Genomic DNA, 21,020 nt, shown 5'->3' with positions numbered 1-21,020 from the left:
ATGCATCTTTGTTTTAAATACTTCTGGATTTGATTTGTCAATCATTCGGGAATGTCTTTCTTAGCTTCAAAGTCCAAAGATATTCAGAGCAATTTTTCCTAAAACAAAATGAGGTTGCAGATGCATAAGCCATCGCCTCCCCAATCTTAACATAATTTGGACAGGTGACAAGTCAAGTCATTTAACCAGTGTACACCAGTGAGTCCCTAAAATAGATTGAAACATTTCCCCAGAATCTGAAAATGCAAGGTTAAGAGGGTGAGAAAAGTAATTAATTTCTAAATATTGACTCCATTTAGTTTCTGGCTTTGACAATAAGTAACCCCATTTTCCATTCAAACTGTGATTGGTCATCCAAGTTATAGACTCCTAACATAAGCTGAATCAAAAATTTCAGAATTTAATTGCCATGAGATTTCTGACTCGAGTTTATCCAAAATCAGACACAAATACTCTTCTAAGACATTAAGTCATTAAGTTGGAGATTTGTATGTGTGTGAGGAAGGAAATTAATCACCACAGGATAAGACACTAGGTTCAAATCTCAAGTCAACCGAGATAAATTCTTAACTAACCTGTGTACTCTTTGCCCCCAAGCCTACAGCCGCCAATTATGTGAGTTGATTATAACCACATTTGCTGCTGTTTCTGACAGAAGACAAACCAAAGTCGCTCTTTCCACGTGTGGGTTTTTATTTTTAGCCCTTCACATGGGCCACAGAATTGCCTGTGGCTTCCAAATCTTCATAAGCAGTTTGTTGTTGCTCTTCTGTATGTGATTAGGTGGATTTGCCCTTTGGATTCTGATCGCTACCATCTCTGTTCATCACTCCTTTAGGGTCTTTAGACAAGGTGCAAGACACAGAGAAGAGAGTGTGAGGTCAAACCCACTAGCTGCATGCCTGGGTTTTCTGCACGCAGGTCAGATATTCCTGTACATCCTCTGGGGACCCCAGAATGAGGGGGACTCGCTGGTGAATTGCCTCGGGCTGGACGTCCAGTACTGGCTGGGTCCCTGTGGTCGCCAAGCCTCCTGCCTGCTCAATGATGTAAGCCACAGGATTGCATTCATACAGGAGCCGGAGCTGTGGAGGAACAGAGGCAGGTGAGAAAACTCTGCAAGTGGCCAAATGTCCTGAGCCACGCCCCTAAAGCTGGGAGAGGAGTTTGCACGGCTGAGCTTCCATCTGGCTAGCATAAGTTGCACCGTGCACCTCACAAGAGTAGGCCTGAGCCAGAGAGCCTACAGCAGGCCAGACGCATCAGACGGCGCTCATCCAGAAGCCTTGGGGGCCCCCCTGGCCAGATGGCTGAGCCACGGATCTACCCATCTTGTCCCTGTGCTTATGAGATACCTGCCTCTTGACTTGGAGATAGGAGATCTAAGCACCTGTTTCTTGGTTCAACAATAAGGTAAAGTGAGGCTGGAGGCCTGGGTAGAAGCCTTTATATGTGAGACTTCAAGGCTAGTAAAGAGCCAAGCTTGGATGGGACAGTAAGGTCACCTTGAGCATGCCACAGTGGCTGGGATTGTGTGAAGGAACTCCGCATCTTAAGCTTTGACATCGCTAACTAGTTTGTCGGGGTTTCAATGGTCTTGTCTTTTGCCCCTTAGACTAAGTGAAATCCCATAATTTGCACCCCCATAGCGCCGTACGTCCCCTCTGGTACCACTCGTCACACTGAGGCCTCTTTAATGCCTGGCTTCCTCCCTAGCCTGCTGTTTATCCTAGTTGATCACTGTACAATCTCAGTTCTCAGCAGTGCCTGACACAAAGAAAGTGTGTTGGCTCATGCTTTTAATCTCAGCATTTTGGGAGGCTGAGGCAGGAGGATCGCTTGAGTCCAGGAATTTGAGAGTAGCCTGGGCAACATAGTCAGACCCCCATCTCTAAAAGAAATTTAAAAATTAACCAAGTATGGTAGTGCATGCCTGTGATCCCAGCTATTCAGGAAGCTGAATGGGAGAATCAACTGAGCCCGGGAGTTCAAGGCTGCCATGAGCTGTGATCACACTACTGCCCTCCGGCCTGCAGGACAGAGCGGGACCTTGTCTCAAAAACAAAGTGTCCAGGCAAGGCCACTGTGTTTCCCGCAGGAGGGGTCCCAGAAATCAGCCTCAATCCTGCTTGCCAGTCTCTGCAAAAGGCCCAGGGCTGAGCGTGTTCAGAGGAAGGAAGGCCTTCTCTAACCCTCCCGCAGGCACGCGAGAACTGGCAGGAGGATCCCTGTGTCCTGTGAGCATGCGGTGAATTGAAATGAATGGGGTTGGCTTGGATGGACTTTTCAGGTCTATTTCTGTGATGTTGTCATGACCCGCAGGCCTGACACACGGCACACGCCCCATCACATTAGAATCAGGGTGTGGTTCTGGCTGGAGGCACTGCCGCTGCGCATGACCCGGTATTATCTTCTCCTTTCTCCCCATTGGTACAACCTGTGTAACTTCCCAAAAAGTTCATTTCCTATTATCAGCTTACAAAACGGTCGACCCAGCTGTGTGCAGCCTTTCCTCACCATCCTTTCCTTCCAGTCCATTTTGGTGATATGTTTAAACTACTTTGAGAAACAATCACATATTATGGTCAAATTTTTCTGTTATATATTTATATGTTATTGTATGATATCATAGTATATCATATTTTTTTCTATTATATGTATTAAGGAGAAGAACACAATATCTTTGGTCTAGGCTGGAGATCCAGGCATTCAGGAGAAAGTAGGTGAAGACTCTTGGAGGTATTTCCTGCCATTTTGGTCAGACAGCGTAAGGTGCCCTCACCCAGACCTCTGGCTCTTGAAGCAGTGGGTGCCCAGCAGGGGGTACAAAAGCTGTGCTGCATGCAGGCTGTATGTGGGTGGTTCATTCTGTCCTTCGTCACCCACGGGAGGGACACTGGAGGCCAGGCTGTCCAGGACAGTCTAGCCAGGGAGACCCTCACCTTGGCAGCTTATAGTGCTCAGCATTTTTCTCCCCCTTTATGGGGAGGGGGATTTAGGGCATCAGACAATAGAGTCTCAGATTGTAATCAATTACCCTGTTGATTCAAATACTTTAACCAAAAAAGCTTGGCATTGGGACATATGTGCTTGTCTTGGAGCCAAGTTATTTTTGCCATGACCTCAGATGCCCTGTTGTAGGAAATTTAATACCAAAATGGGCAGGACTTCACGGAACCTTGGCCGGCAGGCCATGTGACCTGCAATTAATTCTCTCTGCAATTAAATCTACACAGCTATACAGATGCAGGCACACACAGGATGGGAGTGTGCACATGCACACACAGACACGCACACACAGGTGTTGTCACAGAACTCTCCATATGGGTGGTAGTTACGTGCAGCGAACAGACATCTATCTATGGAGCAACACGTGCTTACAGGACATGCACATGTGATCCCATGCCGGTATTTCTGACTCACTTATGATCATTTGATTAATCAGTAATAATCCATCTTCATGTTCTCCCTGATGTAACTGAGTACGTGGCCAGAGTGGTTCTATCTAAGAATTTCCACGTCTTCCACTCGTCTCACTTTGTATGATAGTCCTCCATAGCACTTTGCTTTCCTTCAGCACCTCTGCTGCAGGGTTATCAGTGTTCTTAGTTCAGTGGGTGAATACACCTGGGCTAAGCACTCACATGAAGAGAAACTCCTGATACACCAGCCTAGGAACATCTTCTCTCTGGCCTCACGTGCTGTGTTAGATCTCTTAGCATGGCTTTGAATCTAAGCATTCCAACAATTCAAATCTCAGAAAAATGTGCGGCTGGCTGTTGGTATGTCAGAGAAAACAGAGGCCTTTATTTGATTTCACTACTTATGATTTCTGTGATTGGCTAAAAATCAGATGCATTTTTATGAGAGGTTCTACTCAAGATAGCTGAATCATAAGCTTCTAGATTGATAATAAAGTATTTTCAGTTTTGCATCATTAAGTTGCAATCAGACCTTCCAAGAACTACCTTTCCAGATATATTGGCTGAGTTCCAAGCAGAAGTTCTTATTCTGGGGACTGGAAATTCTCTAGGGGATACATGGGTGGACTCACGGTATCAGTGAACCCCCTCGACGTGTAATGTGTATGTAATGTGTATGTTTACATGCATTTGTTCTTGGAAGTATGTTGATAAGTTTTATTAGGTGCCCCGTGGGGCTCCATGATCACAAATCTGCTGGTGCTAAAGCTAAAAGTCAGGTACACCCTATGGAAAGTCAGACACACAGCCGGCTCATGGTGAATGGTGGGTGTGGGGCCAGAGGGCAGAAGACCAGTGAGAATCACCAGTCACGTAGCATCAGCCCGTCAGCCTTCTCCCTCTCGAAACCTCCCACAGCCTGGAGACGCCAGGGAAATAGAGCTCATTTTTCCTCCCCTGCCCATCTCCACACAGACATGCCACAGAGCAGTGCAGTAGCCAAACAGCAGGCGTTAGAGGAGGGAGTTCCCCCTCCTCCCTGACCAGATGCACAGCCAGTGGACAAGGGAGAATTACCTTGCCCTTGGGGCTCTTCTGGTTGGCTGGGTACATGAAGATACCTCCATAGACCAGGGTGCGGTGCACATCGGCCACCATGGATCCCACATACCTGGCCCCATAGGGAGCACTGCCATCCTAGAAGACAGAAAGAGAAGAGACAAGATCCAGTGGCTCTCAGGATTAGCCAGCACCTGCTCGCAGTCAGAAGTCCCCTTGACGTGACCTCTGCATTCCTGATCCCCTATCCTCTATCCACTAGTGCAGGAACTGAAAAGATTATGTAATTGTGCATTTCATTCATTATGAGCTCCTCAAACCTCATCGTGTTACTGGACTTACTAAATGTAGGACTGCCTAAACTACGAGACAATATCCTGTAGCAATCTTAAAAGAGCAGCTAAACAAGCAAAAAGAAAGAAAAAGGAAGTCACCCATCTACATGCAGTGCCACCTGTGGGCTCAAAATAAAGGGATGGAAGCCAGGCATATAGAAAACAGAAAATAGCAGGGACTGCAATCCTAATTTCAGACAAAACAGACTTTAAACCAACAAAGCTCAGAAAAGACAAAGAAGGACATTACATCATGGTAAAGGGCTCAATTCAACAAGAAGACTATCCTAAATAATATCCACCCAACACAGGGGCACCCAGATTCATAAAGCAAGCCTCAGAGACCTTCAAAAAGACCTTGACTCCCACACAATAATAGTGGGAGACTTCAACACCTCACTGACAGTAATCGCTGAAGCAGAGAATTAACAAAGATATTCAAGACCTCAAATCAAGACCTCAAATCAACACTAGACCAAATGGATCTGTTAGACATCTATAAAACTCTCCACCCAAAACCAGCGAAATATGCAATCTTCTCATCACCACACAGCACACACACTAAAATTGAACACACAAGTGGACGTAAAACAATCCTCGGCAAATGCAAAAGAACGGAACTCATACCAACCACTCTCAAACCACAGCTCAATAAAAATAGAAGACTAAGAAAATCACTCAAACCATACAATTACATAAAAATTAAACAACTTGCTCCTGAATGACTTTTGGGTAAATAATGAAATTAAGGCAGAAATCAAGAGATTTTTTTTGAAACTAATGAGAACAAAGGTAAAATAACCAAATTCCTGGGACACAGGTAAGGCAGTGTTAAGAGGGAAATTTATAGCACTAAATGCCCATATCAACAAGTTTAAAAGATCTCAAATTAACAACCTAACAGTACAACAAAAAGAACTAGAGAAGTAAGAGCAAACCAGCCCCAAAGCTAGCAAAAGACAGGAAATAATCAAAATCAGAGCTGAACTGAAGGAGATTGAGATGGACAGACACACACACACACACACACACACACACACACACACACACACACACAATTCATTGCTGCGTACATGGCTCATGGCTGTAATCCCAGCACTTTGGGAGGCTAAGGAAGGTGGATCACTTGAGGTCAGGAGTTTAAGACCAGCCTGGCCAACATGGTGAAACCCCATCTGTACTAAAAATAAAAAGAAAATAGCTAGCTATGATGGCAGTTGCCTGTAATTCCAGCTACTTGGATGTTGAGGCAGGAGAATCACTTGAACCTGAGAGATAGAGGTTGCAGTGAGCCGAAATCACACCACTGCACTCCAGCCTAGGTGACAGAGCAAAACCCCATCTCAAAAAAAATTTTCAAAATATCAATGAATCTAGGAGTTTGTTTTTTGAAAAAAGTAAAAACTAGTAAGATAGATAGACTGGTCACTAGACTAATAAAGAAGAATAAAGGGAAGATCCAAATAAATTCAACTAGAAATAACAAAGAGGATGTTACTACTGACCCCACAGAAATACAAACCATCAGAGACTACTGTGAACACCTCTACGTACACGAACTAGAAAATCTGGAGGAAATGGATAAATTCCTGGAAGCATACATTCACCTAAGACAGCCAGGAAGAAGCGAATCCCTGCACAGACCAATAACAAACTCCAAAATTAGATCGGCAAAAATAAGCTGATAATAAAAATAACCAAAAAAAGCCATGACCAGAGAGATCCACAGCCAAATTCTACCAGATATATAAAAAAGAGCTGGTACCATTTCCACTGAAACTGTTCCAAAAATTTGAACTCCACCACTCATTCTACAAGATGAACATCACAACTCATTCTACAAGGCGAACGTCATCCTGATACCAAAACCTGGCAGACACACAACTAAAAAAAATTCAGGCCAATACCCTTGATGAATATCGACGCAAAAATCCTCATTAAAACACATAGCATCAGCGCATTATAAAGCTCATCTGTCACAATCAAGCAGGCTTTATTCCTGGGACGAAAGGTTGGTTCAACATACGCAAATTAATAAATGTGACTCATCACATAAAATGAACCAAAGACAAAAGCCACTTAATTTTTTCAATAGATGCAAAAAAGGCTTTCAATAAAATTCTATACCTCTTCACGTTAAAAACTCTCAACAAACTAGATATTGAATGAACATACCTCAAAATAATAAGAGCCATCTATGACAAACCTGCAGCCTACATTATACTGAATGGGCAAAAGCTGGAAGTACTCCCTCAAAAACTGGCTCAAGACAAGGAGATGCCGTCTACCACTCCTATTTAACATGGTATTGAAAATTCTGGACAGGGCAAACAGGCAACAGAAGTAAATAAAGGGCATCCAAATAGGAAGATAGGAAGTCAAACTATCCCTCTTTGCAGATGACATGATTCTATATCTAGAAAAGCCCATTGTATTGGTCCAAAATCTCCTTAGGCTGATAAACAACTTCAGGAGAATTTCAACATACAAAATCAACATACGAAAAATCATTAGCATCCCTATACACCAAAAACAGCCAGGCCAAGAGCCAAATCAGGAACATAATCCCTTTCAGAATTGCCACAAAAATAATAAAATGCCTAGGAATCGAGCTAGCAAGGGAGGTAAAAGATATCTACAATGAGAACTACAAAACATTGCTCAAAGAAATCAGTGATGACACAAACAAATGGAAAAAATTCCATGCTCATGGATATAAACTGTCAATATTGTTAAATATTGGCCATACTGCCCAAAACAATTTACAGATTCAGTGCTATTCCTATCAAACTACCAATGACATTTTTCACAGAACTAGAAAAAACTATTTTAAAATTCATATGGAACCATAAAGAGACAGACTAGCCGAGACAATCCTAAGCAAAAAAAACCAAGGTGGTGGCATCACATCACTTGACTTCAAACTATAATGCAGGGCTACAATAACCAAAACAGCATGGCACTGCTACAAAAACAGACAAATAGACCAATGGAACAGAATAGAGGATCCAGAAATAAGGCCACACACTTACTTTTGACCATTTGACCTTTGTTTTTGACAAAGCTGACAAAAACAAGCAATGGGGAAACTATTTCCTATTCAATAAATGGTGCTGGGATGACTAGCTAGCCATATGCAGAAGGTTAAAACTGAACCACTTCCTTACACCATATACAAAAATTAAAGGCCTAATGTGAAACCCACAACTACAAAAACCCTGGAAGACAACCTAGGCAATACCATTCTGGATGTAGGCATGAGCAAAGATTTCATAACAAAGATGCCAAAAGCAATTACAACAAAAGCAAAAATTGCCAAATGGGATTTAATTAAACTAAAGAGCTTCTGCACAGCAAAAGAAACTGTCAATAGAGTAAACAGACACCCCACAGAATGGGAGAAAATTTCTGCAAACAATACATCTGAGAAAGGTCTAACCTATAAGGCACTTAAATATACAAGAAAAAAAATTTAAAAGTGGGCAAAGGACATGAACAGATACTTTTCAAAAGAAGCTAAAAAGCATATTTGAAAAGCTCAATCAATATCGGCCGGGTGGGGTGGCTCACACCTGTAATCCCAGCACTTTGGGAGGCCGAGGCTGGTGGATCACCAGGTCTGGAGTTCAACTGGCCAACATGGTGAAACCCCGTCTCTACTAAAAAATAAAAAAATTAGCTGGGCATGGTGGCTTGTGCCTGTAATCCCAGCTACTTGGGAGGCTGAGGTAAGAGAATTGCTTGAACTGGGAACCGGGAGGCAGAGGTTGCAGTGAGCTGAGATTGTGCCACTGCACTCCAGCCTGGGCTACAGAGTGAGACTCATCTCAAAAAAAATAGGTAAATAAATAAGTAGAAATAGAAAATGAAATAAAAAATAAAAGTTGAACAATATACTGGATGCTATGGTATAGTGTTGAGAGCTTNCTCAATATCACTGATAATTAGAGAAATGCAAATCAAAAGCACAATGAGATACCATCTCATACCAGTCAGAATGATTTTAAATGTATTTTTAAAAATCTAAATACGACAGATGCTGGCAAGGTTGCAGAAAAAAGGGAATGTTTATGCACTGTTGGTGGGAGTGTAAATCATTTCCACATTGTGGAAAGCAGTGCAGTGATCTCACAAACAGCTATAAACAGCCATCCCATTACTGGGTGTACACCCAAAGGAATAGAAATCATTCTGTTGTAAAGACACATGCACGTGTATGTTCACTGCAACACTATTCACAACAGCAAAGACACGGAATCAACCTAAATGCCCATCAGTGATAGATTGGATAAAGAAAATGTGCTGCATATGCGCAATGGAATACTATGCAGCCATTAAAAAGAATGAGATCATGTTTTTGCAGGAACATGGGTAGAGCTAGAGGCCTAATTATCTTAAGTAAACTAACATAGGAATAGGGAACCAAATGCTGCATGTTCTCATTTATAAGTAGGAGCTAAATGATGAGAACACAGGGACACAGAGGGAAACAGCAGACACTGGGGCCGACTTGAGGGTGGAGGGTGGAGGGTGGGAGGAGGGAGAGGAGCAGAAAAGATAAGTATTGGATACTAGGCTTAGTACCTGGGAGACAAAACAATCTGTTCCACAAACCCCCACGACACGAGTTTACTTCATAACAAACCTGCACAACTAACCCTGAATCTAAACTAAAAGTTTAATAAAATAAAATTACACCGGCATCAGAGGAATATGTACTAGTGTTTTAAACCACTGTAAGATGACTATAGTTAACAATAATATATGACATATTTTCAAGGAGCTAGAAGGAGGATATTGAATGTTCCCAACACAAAGAAATGATAAACGTTTGAGATGATGGATTTGCTAATTACACTGATCTGATCACTGTACATTATATATAATGAAACAACACTATGTACCTTATAAATACGTACAATTATTATATGTCAATTGAAAATAAAATGATGGACCTGGCATGGTGGCTCACAGCCATAATCCCAGCATTCTGGGAGACTGAGACAGGTGGATCACCTGAAGTCAGGCGTTTGAGTCCAGCCTGGCCAGCATGATGAAACCCCGTCTCTACTAAAAATACAAAAAATTAGCCGGGCATGGTGGTGGGAGCCTGTAATCCCAGCTACTTGGGAGGCTGACGCAGGAGAATCGCTGGAACCCAGGACACAAGAGATTGCAGTGAGCCAAGATTGCACCATTGCACTTCAGCCTGAGCAACAAGGGCAAAACTCCATCTCAAAATAAAAATAAATAAATATATAAATGAAACAAAAACAAATAAAATGATGACATTTTTAGTGATTAGTCACCTCCTTCATAATTCATGGTCATCATCTTTTTAAACAACTCCAATTTTATAGCTCACATTTCTCACTGCACCAACAGGTGGAGTTTGTGAAAAATGTAAGGAAATATTACTGCTAATTAGGCAAGCCCAATGCTCTAACAATTGTCAAAAACGAAAATGAAAGCGAAACAAATTACCAGAGCCCTGAGGCAGTGTTTCCTCATTCATTTCCTCCCTCTATCCTCCCTTCCACAATAAGCAGATTTCTGAGACCAGTCTTATTCGTATTCCTCTTCCCTCCCAGATGCGGAATTGGGTGCTCTATAGCAGGGCTCTGTCTGTCCACACCCAGCAGGTGCACAGCTCATAAAGCGGGAAGAGGAACCGGCAGAAACTCCACAGCCAGCAGGGAGGCGCTGTCTCCCTCCGGGCTAGGCAGCCCTGAGCCACGCCCCTGGTGTTTAGGAGAGAGGATTCTTCCCCACTTGATTGTTTCCAAGCAGGTTCACGTTGTGGGTAAGGGCATGGCTTGACAGCCAAAATGCTTGGATAAGAAATGGAACCCCTCTGTGCCTCAGCTTCCCCATCTGTACCTGCCTCCAAGAGTTGTTATGAGATAAAAGGAGCTTTTACACATAAAACACTATAGCAGGGCTTAGCACAATGTCAGCTTTCTCATCATCACCTTGAAACATCTCCAAATAGTAATTACAATGAACATCATTATATTCTATTGTCTTCTAGTTGCTTGCTGTGAAACCACATTGTAGGCAAAATTTACCAAGTCTTCTGCTATTTTAGTCACTTAGCACTTTATCAGACCCAAGATGAAACACCTTGGCCTGACTTAACAGTGAAGGGAAGAAGTGAAGTTCCAGAATTCTGTTTTACCAGAAATCCTACTTCTAGGAATAACTTCACACCTTTATTTTTTCCTTTCTTCGAGACAGTGTCTTGTTGCCCAATCTCGTTCATTGCAACCTCCTCTCCTTTTCGGATTCAAGTGATTTTCGTGCCTCGGCCTCCCGAATAGCTGCGATTACAGGTGCCCTCCAACCACACCCAGCTAGTTTTCGTTTTTTGTTGTTTTTGTTTTTGTTTTTGTTTTTTTGAGACAGAGTTTCACTCCGTCACCAGGAGCCAGGCTGGAGTGCAATGGCGTGATCTCGGCTCACCGCAACCTCCGTCTCCTGGGTTCAGGCAATTCTCCTGCCTCAGCCTCTGAGTCGCTGGGATTACAGGCACGCGCCACCATGCCCGGCTATTTTTTGTATTTTTAGTAGAGACGGGGTTTCACCGTGTTGGCCAGGATGGTCTCGATCTCTTGATCTCGTGACCCGCCCGCCTCAGCCTCCCAAAGTGCTGGGACTACAGGCGTCTAGGAATTCCTTCTAAGGGAATTTTCAGATCAGCAAAGACAAGGTACAAAGAGGTTCACTGCAGCATCATTTACGGAGTGAAAAGCTGGACACAGCCTAAGTGTGGAACAATCTGAGAATGATTAACTATGTTACAGTACAGCAATGTGCTTTTGAAGAATTTTTGCTGACTAGGAAATGCTCATGAAACAAGTAGAAAAGCAGATTTAAAAGCTGTTTCCAGTTGAATCACGCTTGGTAGCTGTGTAAGCACACTTGCAGAAAACAAACTCCAGAGAAGTATACCGAGATGCTCACAGTGGGTTTGAGGGTGGGGTGACTTACACGTGGATTTTGTTTACATTTTCTGGTTTTCGGTGTCTTCCATGTGATGTGTTATCCAGGAACACAATTTTTATATTTGGGGAAAACATTAAGTCATAAAATCAAAACATTTTAATACAGAAAGAATCTTTCAGCAGACACACAGTGAACTCTCAGGAACTAGAGATGGAACCCGTATTCCTAAGCTCCTGTTTTTTTAGCCCAGAAGGACTCAACATAACAGAGAGAGGTGTTTCTGCTCTTCAACTTACCTTTGCTCTATAAAGTAAAGCTGTGAGAAATCTCTCAGTTATAGATAGATAGGTAGACAGACAGACCAACAGATAGACAGACAGACAGACAGACGGACGGACAGACAGACAGATAGATAGATATTAGATTATAGATGATAGATATTAGATAGATGATAGATGATAGATAGATAGATAGATAGATAGATGTTAATAGGTGAGAAGGAGGGAGGCAACAAGGGAGGGAGTGAGGGAGGGAGTGAGGGAGGGAGGGATAACTTAGATGGTTGTAACTTGGGGGAGGAGAGCAAGGGCCTCTGGAGGTGTGGAATACAACTTGGCCTTGACTAATTACACGCATTCATTTCTACAACACTGGGGAGAGACATCTTTGGCCCACATCTGCTTATTACGGGAGCGTTCTGAGAAAGTTGGCCATAGTTTTAGCAGAAAAAGCCCAGGAAACTTCACCAGAGAGTTCTCCACCACAGCAATGCTGCTGCTTAATCTTCCCATCAAACAATGGCAATTTTGCCAGAGTTTTGATGGAAAATCACTACAGTCCTGATTTAGCCCCTTCCGACTTCTTTTTGTTTCCTAATCTTTAAAAACCTTTAAAGAACACCCATTTTTCATCAGCCAATAACATTAAAAAGCCTGCCTTGACAGAGTTAAATTCCCAGTGCCTCAGTTCTTTACAGACGGACTAAAGGCCTGGTATAAACCCTTACGAAAGCCTCTGAACTCAATAGAGCTTATGTTGAGAAATAAAGATTATATTTATGTTTTTAGTCTCTTTTAATTTCATTTTTCCATGAACTTTTTGAAGTCCTCTCCCGTAATTATCTCTTGTATAAGCAAACGCAACTGAGTGAGTGAATCTGTAGGTTGGAGCTTAGATTAAACAAATGACTTAAGAGGGGATCTGGCCTCAGCTCTGAATTTTGTAAATGTGATTCCTGCCTTCTTCATAGAGAATGCATCCTGGAAAAACTCACATGTAAAGATAAATACTACCTTAGAAGGTAAATCTTAGCTATATACAATACTGAATTCGTAGGAAGAAAGGCAGAGTCCACCATCTTCATACTGACCACAGCCATCAACAGTGGCACCAACCTCTTTCGGCAAAGCCTCTGAAGCCACCACCCAAACAGGACCCCATGGGGACAGCATTGTCTCTGCCACCCGCCTGGCTTTCTTCACTCACCTCAGGGAATTTCTTTTTCTGCAGATACGCAGTGGTGGCCGCATCAAAATACTTGGCATAGCCCTCATTCAGGCTGTAAATCTTTCCTTTCTTCTTAATCTTGACCTCTTTTTCCACCAGGATAAATTCACCAAGAGCCTAGCAACATGAAGAGAGATGCCAGGAAGAAGAGAGAAGCCAGGAAACAGAAGCCAACTGCACGATCCCCACAATCCCCACAATCACAGCAGAAGATGGGGACCTGCTGGCAGAGCCAGGGCTTGGCTGTGGTCACTCTGACCCTGCCCTGTGGTGTTTTCACGACTGGTGGGAAGAACAGGGGTCCTATGGAGTCCACACAGGAAGCTCAAACAGTAACGTAGCGAGCAGGAAGACAATTGAAAGGGACAAAGCCCAAGGTCTTCTTTCTTTTCCTTTTCACTTTCTACTGTCAGCGAGGCTCCTCATTTATGAACAACCTGACTGTGTGTATCTCCCAAGTTCTCACCAATACATTAATGTTTTCAGGAAGACCAGCCATCAACAGTGAGAGGAAGAAGTTACATGTCGTATGAGGGATGCATTTTATTTTATTTTTTTTGTATTTTTTGAGACGGAGTTTAGCTCTTGTTACCCAGGCTGGAGTGCAATGGCGCGATCTCGGCTCACCGCAACCTCCGCCTCCTGGGTTCAAGCAATTCTCCTGCCTCAGCCTCCTGAGTAGCTGGGATTACAGGCAGGCACCACCATGCCCAGCTAATTTTTTGTATTTTTAGTAGAGACGGGCTTTCACCATGTTGGCCAGGATGGTCTCAATCTCTTGACCTCATGATCCACCCACCTCGGCCTCCCAAGTGCTGGGATTATAGGCCTGAGCCACCGCGAGGGATGCATTGTAACCATTAATTTGCAGTACAGTTATTTTGTTTATGTTACTGATCAATGGTAGAAACCATTCACAGTTTCTGGTATCCCACTCTTATCTGGGAGAAGAGGAAGTCCTTTTCATCAGAAACTGTGTTCACTCGGCATAAGGAAAGTGTTGGTAAAAATCTGAAGGAACCTTCAGACATATTAGTAAAACCATCCCCCCTCCCTCTCCAGTCCGCCTGTAGCCACCGTGGTCAACACCTTCAGGGCAGCTCTCAAATACCCCTTTATCTAGTTCTGGGATATCAGTTGCTAAAAATGTGGTCAGCTTGTGGCAGATACCACCTTAAATGCTGGTGTCTGTCTAAGTCCCTAGGAGGAAATTCAGAGCCTGGAAATCAGATCCACTTTGACGAATGTCAAAAATTTTGAGAAAGTGAAAAACTCCACAATGACAGGTGACACCGGGCATCTAGGCCAGAAGTTTCCTAAGAAACATCAGAGCTATCCTGGAATAAAGACGCAAGGCCACAGAATGACTCCACATAGCAGAGGTGTTGCTATGGGAGGTGACGCTGTCCGTCCAAAACAAGACAGTGACAAGGAGACTCAACAACAGAAACAGCTAAACAATCCTCTCCTGCCGAACACGAGTGGCAACTGCTTCTATATCAAGGACTTCAATCTCCCTTCCTCCTAGATAAATGTTATTAAGGTAACTAGTCCTAATTGCACCCACTTACAGACAATATTCAATCCAGACTGACCCTCTCTTCTTCAAATCCTCTTTAGAATCACCAAGCAAAACCCCGAGTGCCACAATAAGCCCATCTCAACTCCCTCCTCATGCAACACCCCATGGTTCCTCTGCAGTGCCTGCTAAATCGACCTCTTATTATTACAGGTGCACAAGTGGTCTTTTGCTCATGAGCTTTAACTCACTGAGGGCCTCTGCTGCTTTGGAGCAGGCCAGCGCTGACTTCTACTCCTGCAAAGTGCCCTGGCTTCCTTTGAAGAATTAACTCTGCTCATCGGATGCCAGTCTAGGAAGGCTTATATCTGGGCTTCTTGTAGGCCAAGGTCAGGGATGTGCCTTAGCTTGAAAATGAGATACCCCTCCCTGGGATTTGAAACCTGAGTAAGAGGCACGGCACCGGAGGTGGTGTCCAGGCTGGACTGGCCAGGCTGTGAGACCACTGCTGTGCTTCCTGCTTCCCGGTCCTCTAGTCCTGCCCGTTCCCAGCCAAGGTCCTCAACTTTCCCATCAAAACTCCTTTCACTTAATTGAGCTGGGATCAATTTTGCTCTTGCTTTTCAACAAAGACTGTGGAGATGCACAGCTGTCATCTGAACAGTGGCACTCACTCTCCACCTGAGCAGAGGAGCTCATTCTGCATCCGTGAGTGAAAACATCTTGCGTTGATTCACTTCTGGGGCTGTGGCTCTCAGGCCACAGTTTTCACAATTGTATTAACTTGGAAAATATGTTCTTTGATCTGAATGTATGGTCACCAACAACTGCTGATTTTAAATATGGGCTCTGATACCCTCTGTTCCCCATCATCAGACACCAGATCCTTGTCACTGAGAAACAACAGCTCCCATCTGAATGAATGTCTTGACAGTGAGTTTTATCCACAATGGGGAGTTGGTTAACAGGAGGTGGTCTCTCTGTGCCTGAAGAGTATGTGTGTTCTGACAAAATCAAATCACCAGCCCTGTAAACCCACAGACCTCACAGGTTTGACCCACCAGGGAATGCTGCCTTCATAAGCTGCTGGCTGCCCTCCATGGCGTTTCTGTGACAACTGCCACCAGCTACCTCCGCCGGACGTCAAACAAGCACTAAGCTGTGTGCACTGGGTCTTTCCTCAAATGTCCTTTTTAGTAGGGTGATGTGATCCAAAGGGGCTTCAGGCTAATACACAGAGACCAGGAAAGATCATGCCATTGTTCATCTCTTCCTTCTGTCATGTTGCCAAGTTCTGGTGCCCACCTATGTGCAGACTGGGCCCTGCTGTCATGTTTGAGGGCAGAAAGCAGAGGCCCTGTCTGTGCCTGGGAACCCTTGAGTTAGTTCCCGGAGTCAAAGCACCTCCCACTGCCTTTAGAACTGCTCGGGATGTTCCTTTGCTTGTACTGAAGGGCAATTGTGTTGGCAATTCGGTGTGGTGGACTAGCTACCCCACAGAATGCCAGCGCGTGACTCCTGACACCAATCGCTTGACCCTGGGCAAGTTACCCTCTCTACACGTCACTTTCCCCATCTGAAAACAGGAATAATAAGAGGACCTACCTCAGAGGGCCACTGTGACATTTAAATGCATTAACAGATAATAGATGTAAATTCCATAGGAATTCCACTTACATTCCTACCACTTACAAAGAATTATCTAACTCTTAGCTGTTTTTACAATTTTAGAAAGGACACTTTATTGTCTGAGAGTAACATTTGTAAGCCTTAGAATTTCTCAGGGGTTGCCAGCTTCTTTGAACATAAAAGGAAATTGGGGCATCAGCAAACTGACACAGCAATGGATCTTGGTGTAATGGGTATAAGGTGCAGAGATTCTGTTTGAAAAGTTTCTGGGCTGCCATACTGTAAACTCTGTTTTGTGAGTTAACTCTGTGCCATTCTGAAATTTTGCAAAACCCACTTTCCACACACAGGCACAACATGTGAACTCCACAAGGGCTGGCATGTGTGTTCCATCAGTGCTCTATCTCCACTCTCTGGAAAGGTGCTGTGAGACATAGTGGATGCTCAATAAACATCCGTAAGTCAAAAATTCAAATACTCACCTTTTGTCTAAGTGAACACAAGAGTTTTTGAAGCATTCTTTGGTCAACAGCATCTGAGTTTTCACAAGACCTCAGTGTACTTGGCAAAGCATTTCACAAGTGATGGGCAAGGCATCCAGCATTTCAAAGTGAAATTCACAGAGCATTCTACCAGACGGTGCTGCTCTAAAGACCCCATGCTTCCGCTGGAAATTTACAGGATTGTGATTCTTAAATCATGGAGTTCTCAAAAGCCAAAGAGAGTGGGTGCATTTTTGGAGAATAAGCTCCTTAAGGACAGGGCCTGAGTTGATGCAACTGGCTCTGCAGGACACTCCTGTCGCCGGTGCCCTCATCGGGACAGAGGCCCTTCATGGTTTCTGATGATGGTGTGGGCTCCCCAAGCTAGGCTCTCAGGCCCCCTGGTCCCCAACACAAGCATTAGGAATAACCAGAATATTATCCCAGGAACTAGCATGAAACCACAGAGGCCTGGGCACAGATGCTGCAGTATTCTGTACCTACCGGGTCAAGCATGAAGAGGTCCACACCTTGCCCCGTGGAGAGGGCCACCAGGGTTGCACTACCATACAGTGCATAACCTGCAGCCACAATATTGCGGCCAGGCTGCAGGGCATCCTTTTCAGAAGGCTCGTCCTCTGAGGTCTGTGGAAGAGAGGAGAGAAATGCCGTGTGTTATTGTTTCCGAGAGAACACTCTGCAAGGGGCCTGGTCTTCACATCTCCTCAAACCACTGAAGGAAGCGCCGTTCTTAGAATTGAGGCTGCTGCAAATCTTCCCAGGGGAAACAAGTGGCCATGTTGCCAAAAGTTCTAGCTGAGCCATGGCAAAGGCCGTCCTTGGACTTCTCCCTTCCTGTTTTCCAAGCACATGTGTCTGTAGCCTGCAAGAAAAGCACTCCCCGACGCTAAAACCATAGCCCCTCTTCATCATAAGCCACACTCCCAAGCCGCAATACTCAACTCAGATCACTGAGCTGAGCGTGCAGTGTCTCACTGCACACTTTGAGGAGACAGCACCATCACCTCCATGGTTTGGAGGGAGAACTCTGAGAACAAAACCACCTGAGATTAACAATCTACTGCAGCTGCGTCGGATGCACAAGTCACTCAGCAGCAGGAGCCCTGACTGGCTTTCTCTCTGACTCTGTGGATGCTCCTTCTCACTTCCTTCTCTTCCCCGCAGCTCCTCTTCCTCGGATTCCTTAAATGTTGGTGCTCCTTCTGGTACTTCTCTAGCCCCTGGTGCATCCAACCAGTGCAAAATGATTCTTCCTCACCCTCTTATCCCAAAAGGGGACTCTCAGCTGCTACATTTGTATTGAGTTGTCCCACCTCCCACGACACACACGCACAAACACACACACGCACAAACACACACACGTATTTGATGGGGTCGAGGATAGAGTCACAGATTTGTGATTCAAACTGGCCCGATGTGAGCCTCTCCTCCAGAAATTTAGAATTGGAGTACAGCATTGTGGTGATGTAAATATAGAAGCCTTGTAAACCCAAATGTTCCCGCCACCATGTTCTGACCTCATGGTCTGGTCTTCCAGTGCTAGATGCCATGAGCACTCAGACCTGCTTCTCCGAAGCTCCCAACACATTTTCTTTTTTTTTTTTTTTTTAGACGGAGTTTCGCTCTTGTTACCCAAGCTGGAGTGCAATGGCACGATCTTGGCTCACCGCAACCTCCGCCCCCTGGGTTCAGGCAATTCTCCTGCCTCAGCCTCCTGAGTAGCTGGGATTACAGTCACGCGCCACCATGTCCAGCTAATGTTTTGTATTTTTAGTAGAGACGGGGTTTCACCTTGTTGACCAGGATGGTCTCGACCTCTTGACCTCGTGATCCACCCGCCTCGGCCTCCCAAAGTGTTGGGATTACAGGCGTGAGCCACCGCGCCCGGCCCCAATACATTTTCATTCATGGGCTTCGTGTCTGACTTGTCCGTGTACCAAGTACAGTACGTGATACTTGCCACCAGGTAAACTGTGAGCAACCTGGTGACAAGTACTAACTCCGGCTTGTTTATGCCTGTTTTCTACCACCTAGCACAATCTGGCCCTGGCCCATGGTCATTGTATTTCATTCACACACACACACACACACACACACACACATGCACGCACACACACAAGCATGTGAGTTTATGCACACACATATATATACATGCAGACATGTAGTGGTCTTCAGCATAGGAATCCTATATACAGTTTTTAGATTTATACTATTCTATTTTTTGAGTGATTGTAAATAGTACATATTTTAAAATGGAATTATAACTATGAATTACTTTACTGCTAATATATAGAAATCCAGTTGATTTTGTATCTTGGTCTTGTATCCTTGCTAAACTCACTAGTTCTTGGACATGATTTGGGCTTTCGTTTGTAGGTTTCTCGGGATTTTCTGCATAGGCCGTCACAGCATCTGCAAGGACAGTGTTGTTACCTGATTTCCAATCCGTATGCCTTTTATCTTCTTCCTTGCCATATTGTGCTGGCTATGACTCTCAGGGCTACATATGTCGGGTAATCCTGGTGAGTGCAGACATCCTTGCCTTGCTACTACTGATCTTACAGGATAAGCACTCACTCTTTCACCATTAAATATTTTGTAAGTTGTATATTTCATGCCTTGCTTATTTTTCTCAGGATATTCTTCTTCTTGTTTGTCTTAATAGCACTTTCAATATAGAGGATATGTCACAAACATTTTCCTCGATTGTCATTACCTTCTTATTTTATTTATGGTGCCTGATTTTGCAGCGTGGTTTTCAAATTAAAATCATTCATGACAGTCCACAGTGTTTTCTTCTCTTGTCTCTATATTTATACTGAATGTCTCCTATATCAAGACAGGATGAGATGAATATTCTTGTCTTTTCTTTCTGGCTTTATTCCCCACCTCTCCACCAAACTCATCAACCCATCTGTAATTTATTTCTATGCATGGAAAAAAATGAAAGATTCAGTTTTTCTATTTGTCTAATACGGTCCTGGGATTCCAAAAACCCAGTTTATGTCAGCAATCTTCATTGCCATGACACCTTTCTCAGCAGATTTTATAGTAGTTTGCAAATGATTTAGTGCTGTCTTTTATTTTTTTCTACACCAATAAATACCTAAGTTCATCAAATAGGTGGCGCTTCCTACCATGACTCTGTGGTAAAATTAATGAAAATTGCGAGAGCTCCATATATTTGGTGGTAGAAATCATGAAATGTGGAATTTTTTCCTTTTTTGTTGAAGTATGAATCATATAACAGAGCACACAAATCTTAATGGTACATTTCAATAAATGTTTATGTGTACTTATAGAATTTTTACATAACATCCAGATGCATTCACATACCATTTCTGGCAACCTAGGGGACTCTAAGCCTAGCAAACCCAGGCCAAGTAGTCTCTTCCAGTCACTGTCACCTCGCCAAAGGTAACCTCCAACCTCCCCTTTACCACCAAATCTAACTTCACCTGGTTTGGAACATCATATAAATGAAATGACACTGCATGTGTTCTTTTGTATGGCTTATGATTTTCAAGTTTATTTCTTTGAAATTTTGCCTATGTTGTTATACATAGGAGTAGTTTGTTCTTTTTCATTGCTGTGTAGTTTTCTGTTGTATGAATATATCACAATTTATTTCTCCATTCTCATGTTGCATTTGGATTCTCATATGCATTTGGATTTTTCCATTTTGGGGCTATGATGAATAATCTCTACATCTTCAGGAGGACACAGCACTCCCTTCTTCTGTGTGGGTCCCAGGAGTGTCATTGCTTGGTCATAGTTTGTAAATGCTTGTTTAGCATTAGTAGGTGATATAAAATGTTTTCCAAAGTGTTATACTATTTGATAGTCCCACCAACAAGGTATAAGAATTCCAGTTTCTTTGCCAACACTTGGTATGCTTAGTCTTTTTAAATTTAGCCGCTCTGAAAGAGGAAAATGATGTCTCACTGTGCTTTTAATTTCCATCTTCCAAACATAACTGGACAGCTTAACTTTAACTTCATATGTTTCAAAACATTTTTTCTCTTCTCTTGGGTTTCAAGATATAACCTTGAAGCAAACTGCAAAAGGTTTCTCTCTTTTTTTTTTTTTTTTTTTTTTTTTG

At 43.5% G+C, this 21,020-nt stretch overlaps 1 protein-coding gene across 1 annotated transcript in view; it reads right to left on the bottom strand.

Annotated features, from left to right (window-relative positions):
• Positions 1–672: 672 nt before the first annotated feature.
• The window catches only part of FBP2 (fructose-bisphosphatase 2), a 40,670-nt gene continuing 20,322 nt past the window's right edge, over positions 673–21,020 (bottom strand). Inside the window, exons 4-7 of the mRNA XM_017547205.2 lie at positions 17,402–17,542; positions 13,247–13,384; positions 4,500–4,619; positions 673–1,085 (exon numbers count right to left, since the gene is read on the bottom strand). Coding sequence (XP_017402694.1) covers positions 891–1,085; positions 4,500–4,619; positions 13,247–13,384; positions 17,402–17,542 — 594 coding nt within the window. The 3' untranslated portion in view covers positions 673–890. The remainder of the gene's footprint in view (positions 1,086–4,499; positions 4,620–13,246; positions 13,385–17,401; positions 17,543–21,020) is intronic.

The sequence above is a fragment of the Cebus imitator genome, unplaced genomic scaffold (assembly GCF_001604975.1).
Source record: "Cebus imitator isolate Cc_AM_T3 unplaced genomic scaffold, Cebus_imitator-1.0 Scaffold196, whole genome shotgun sequence".
NCBI classification, from domain to species: domain Eukaryota; kingdom Metazoa; phylum Chordata; class Mammalia; order Primates; family Cebidae; genus Cebus; species Cebus imitator.
This window is presented reverse-complemented; position numbering and strand designations above follow the sequence as displayed.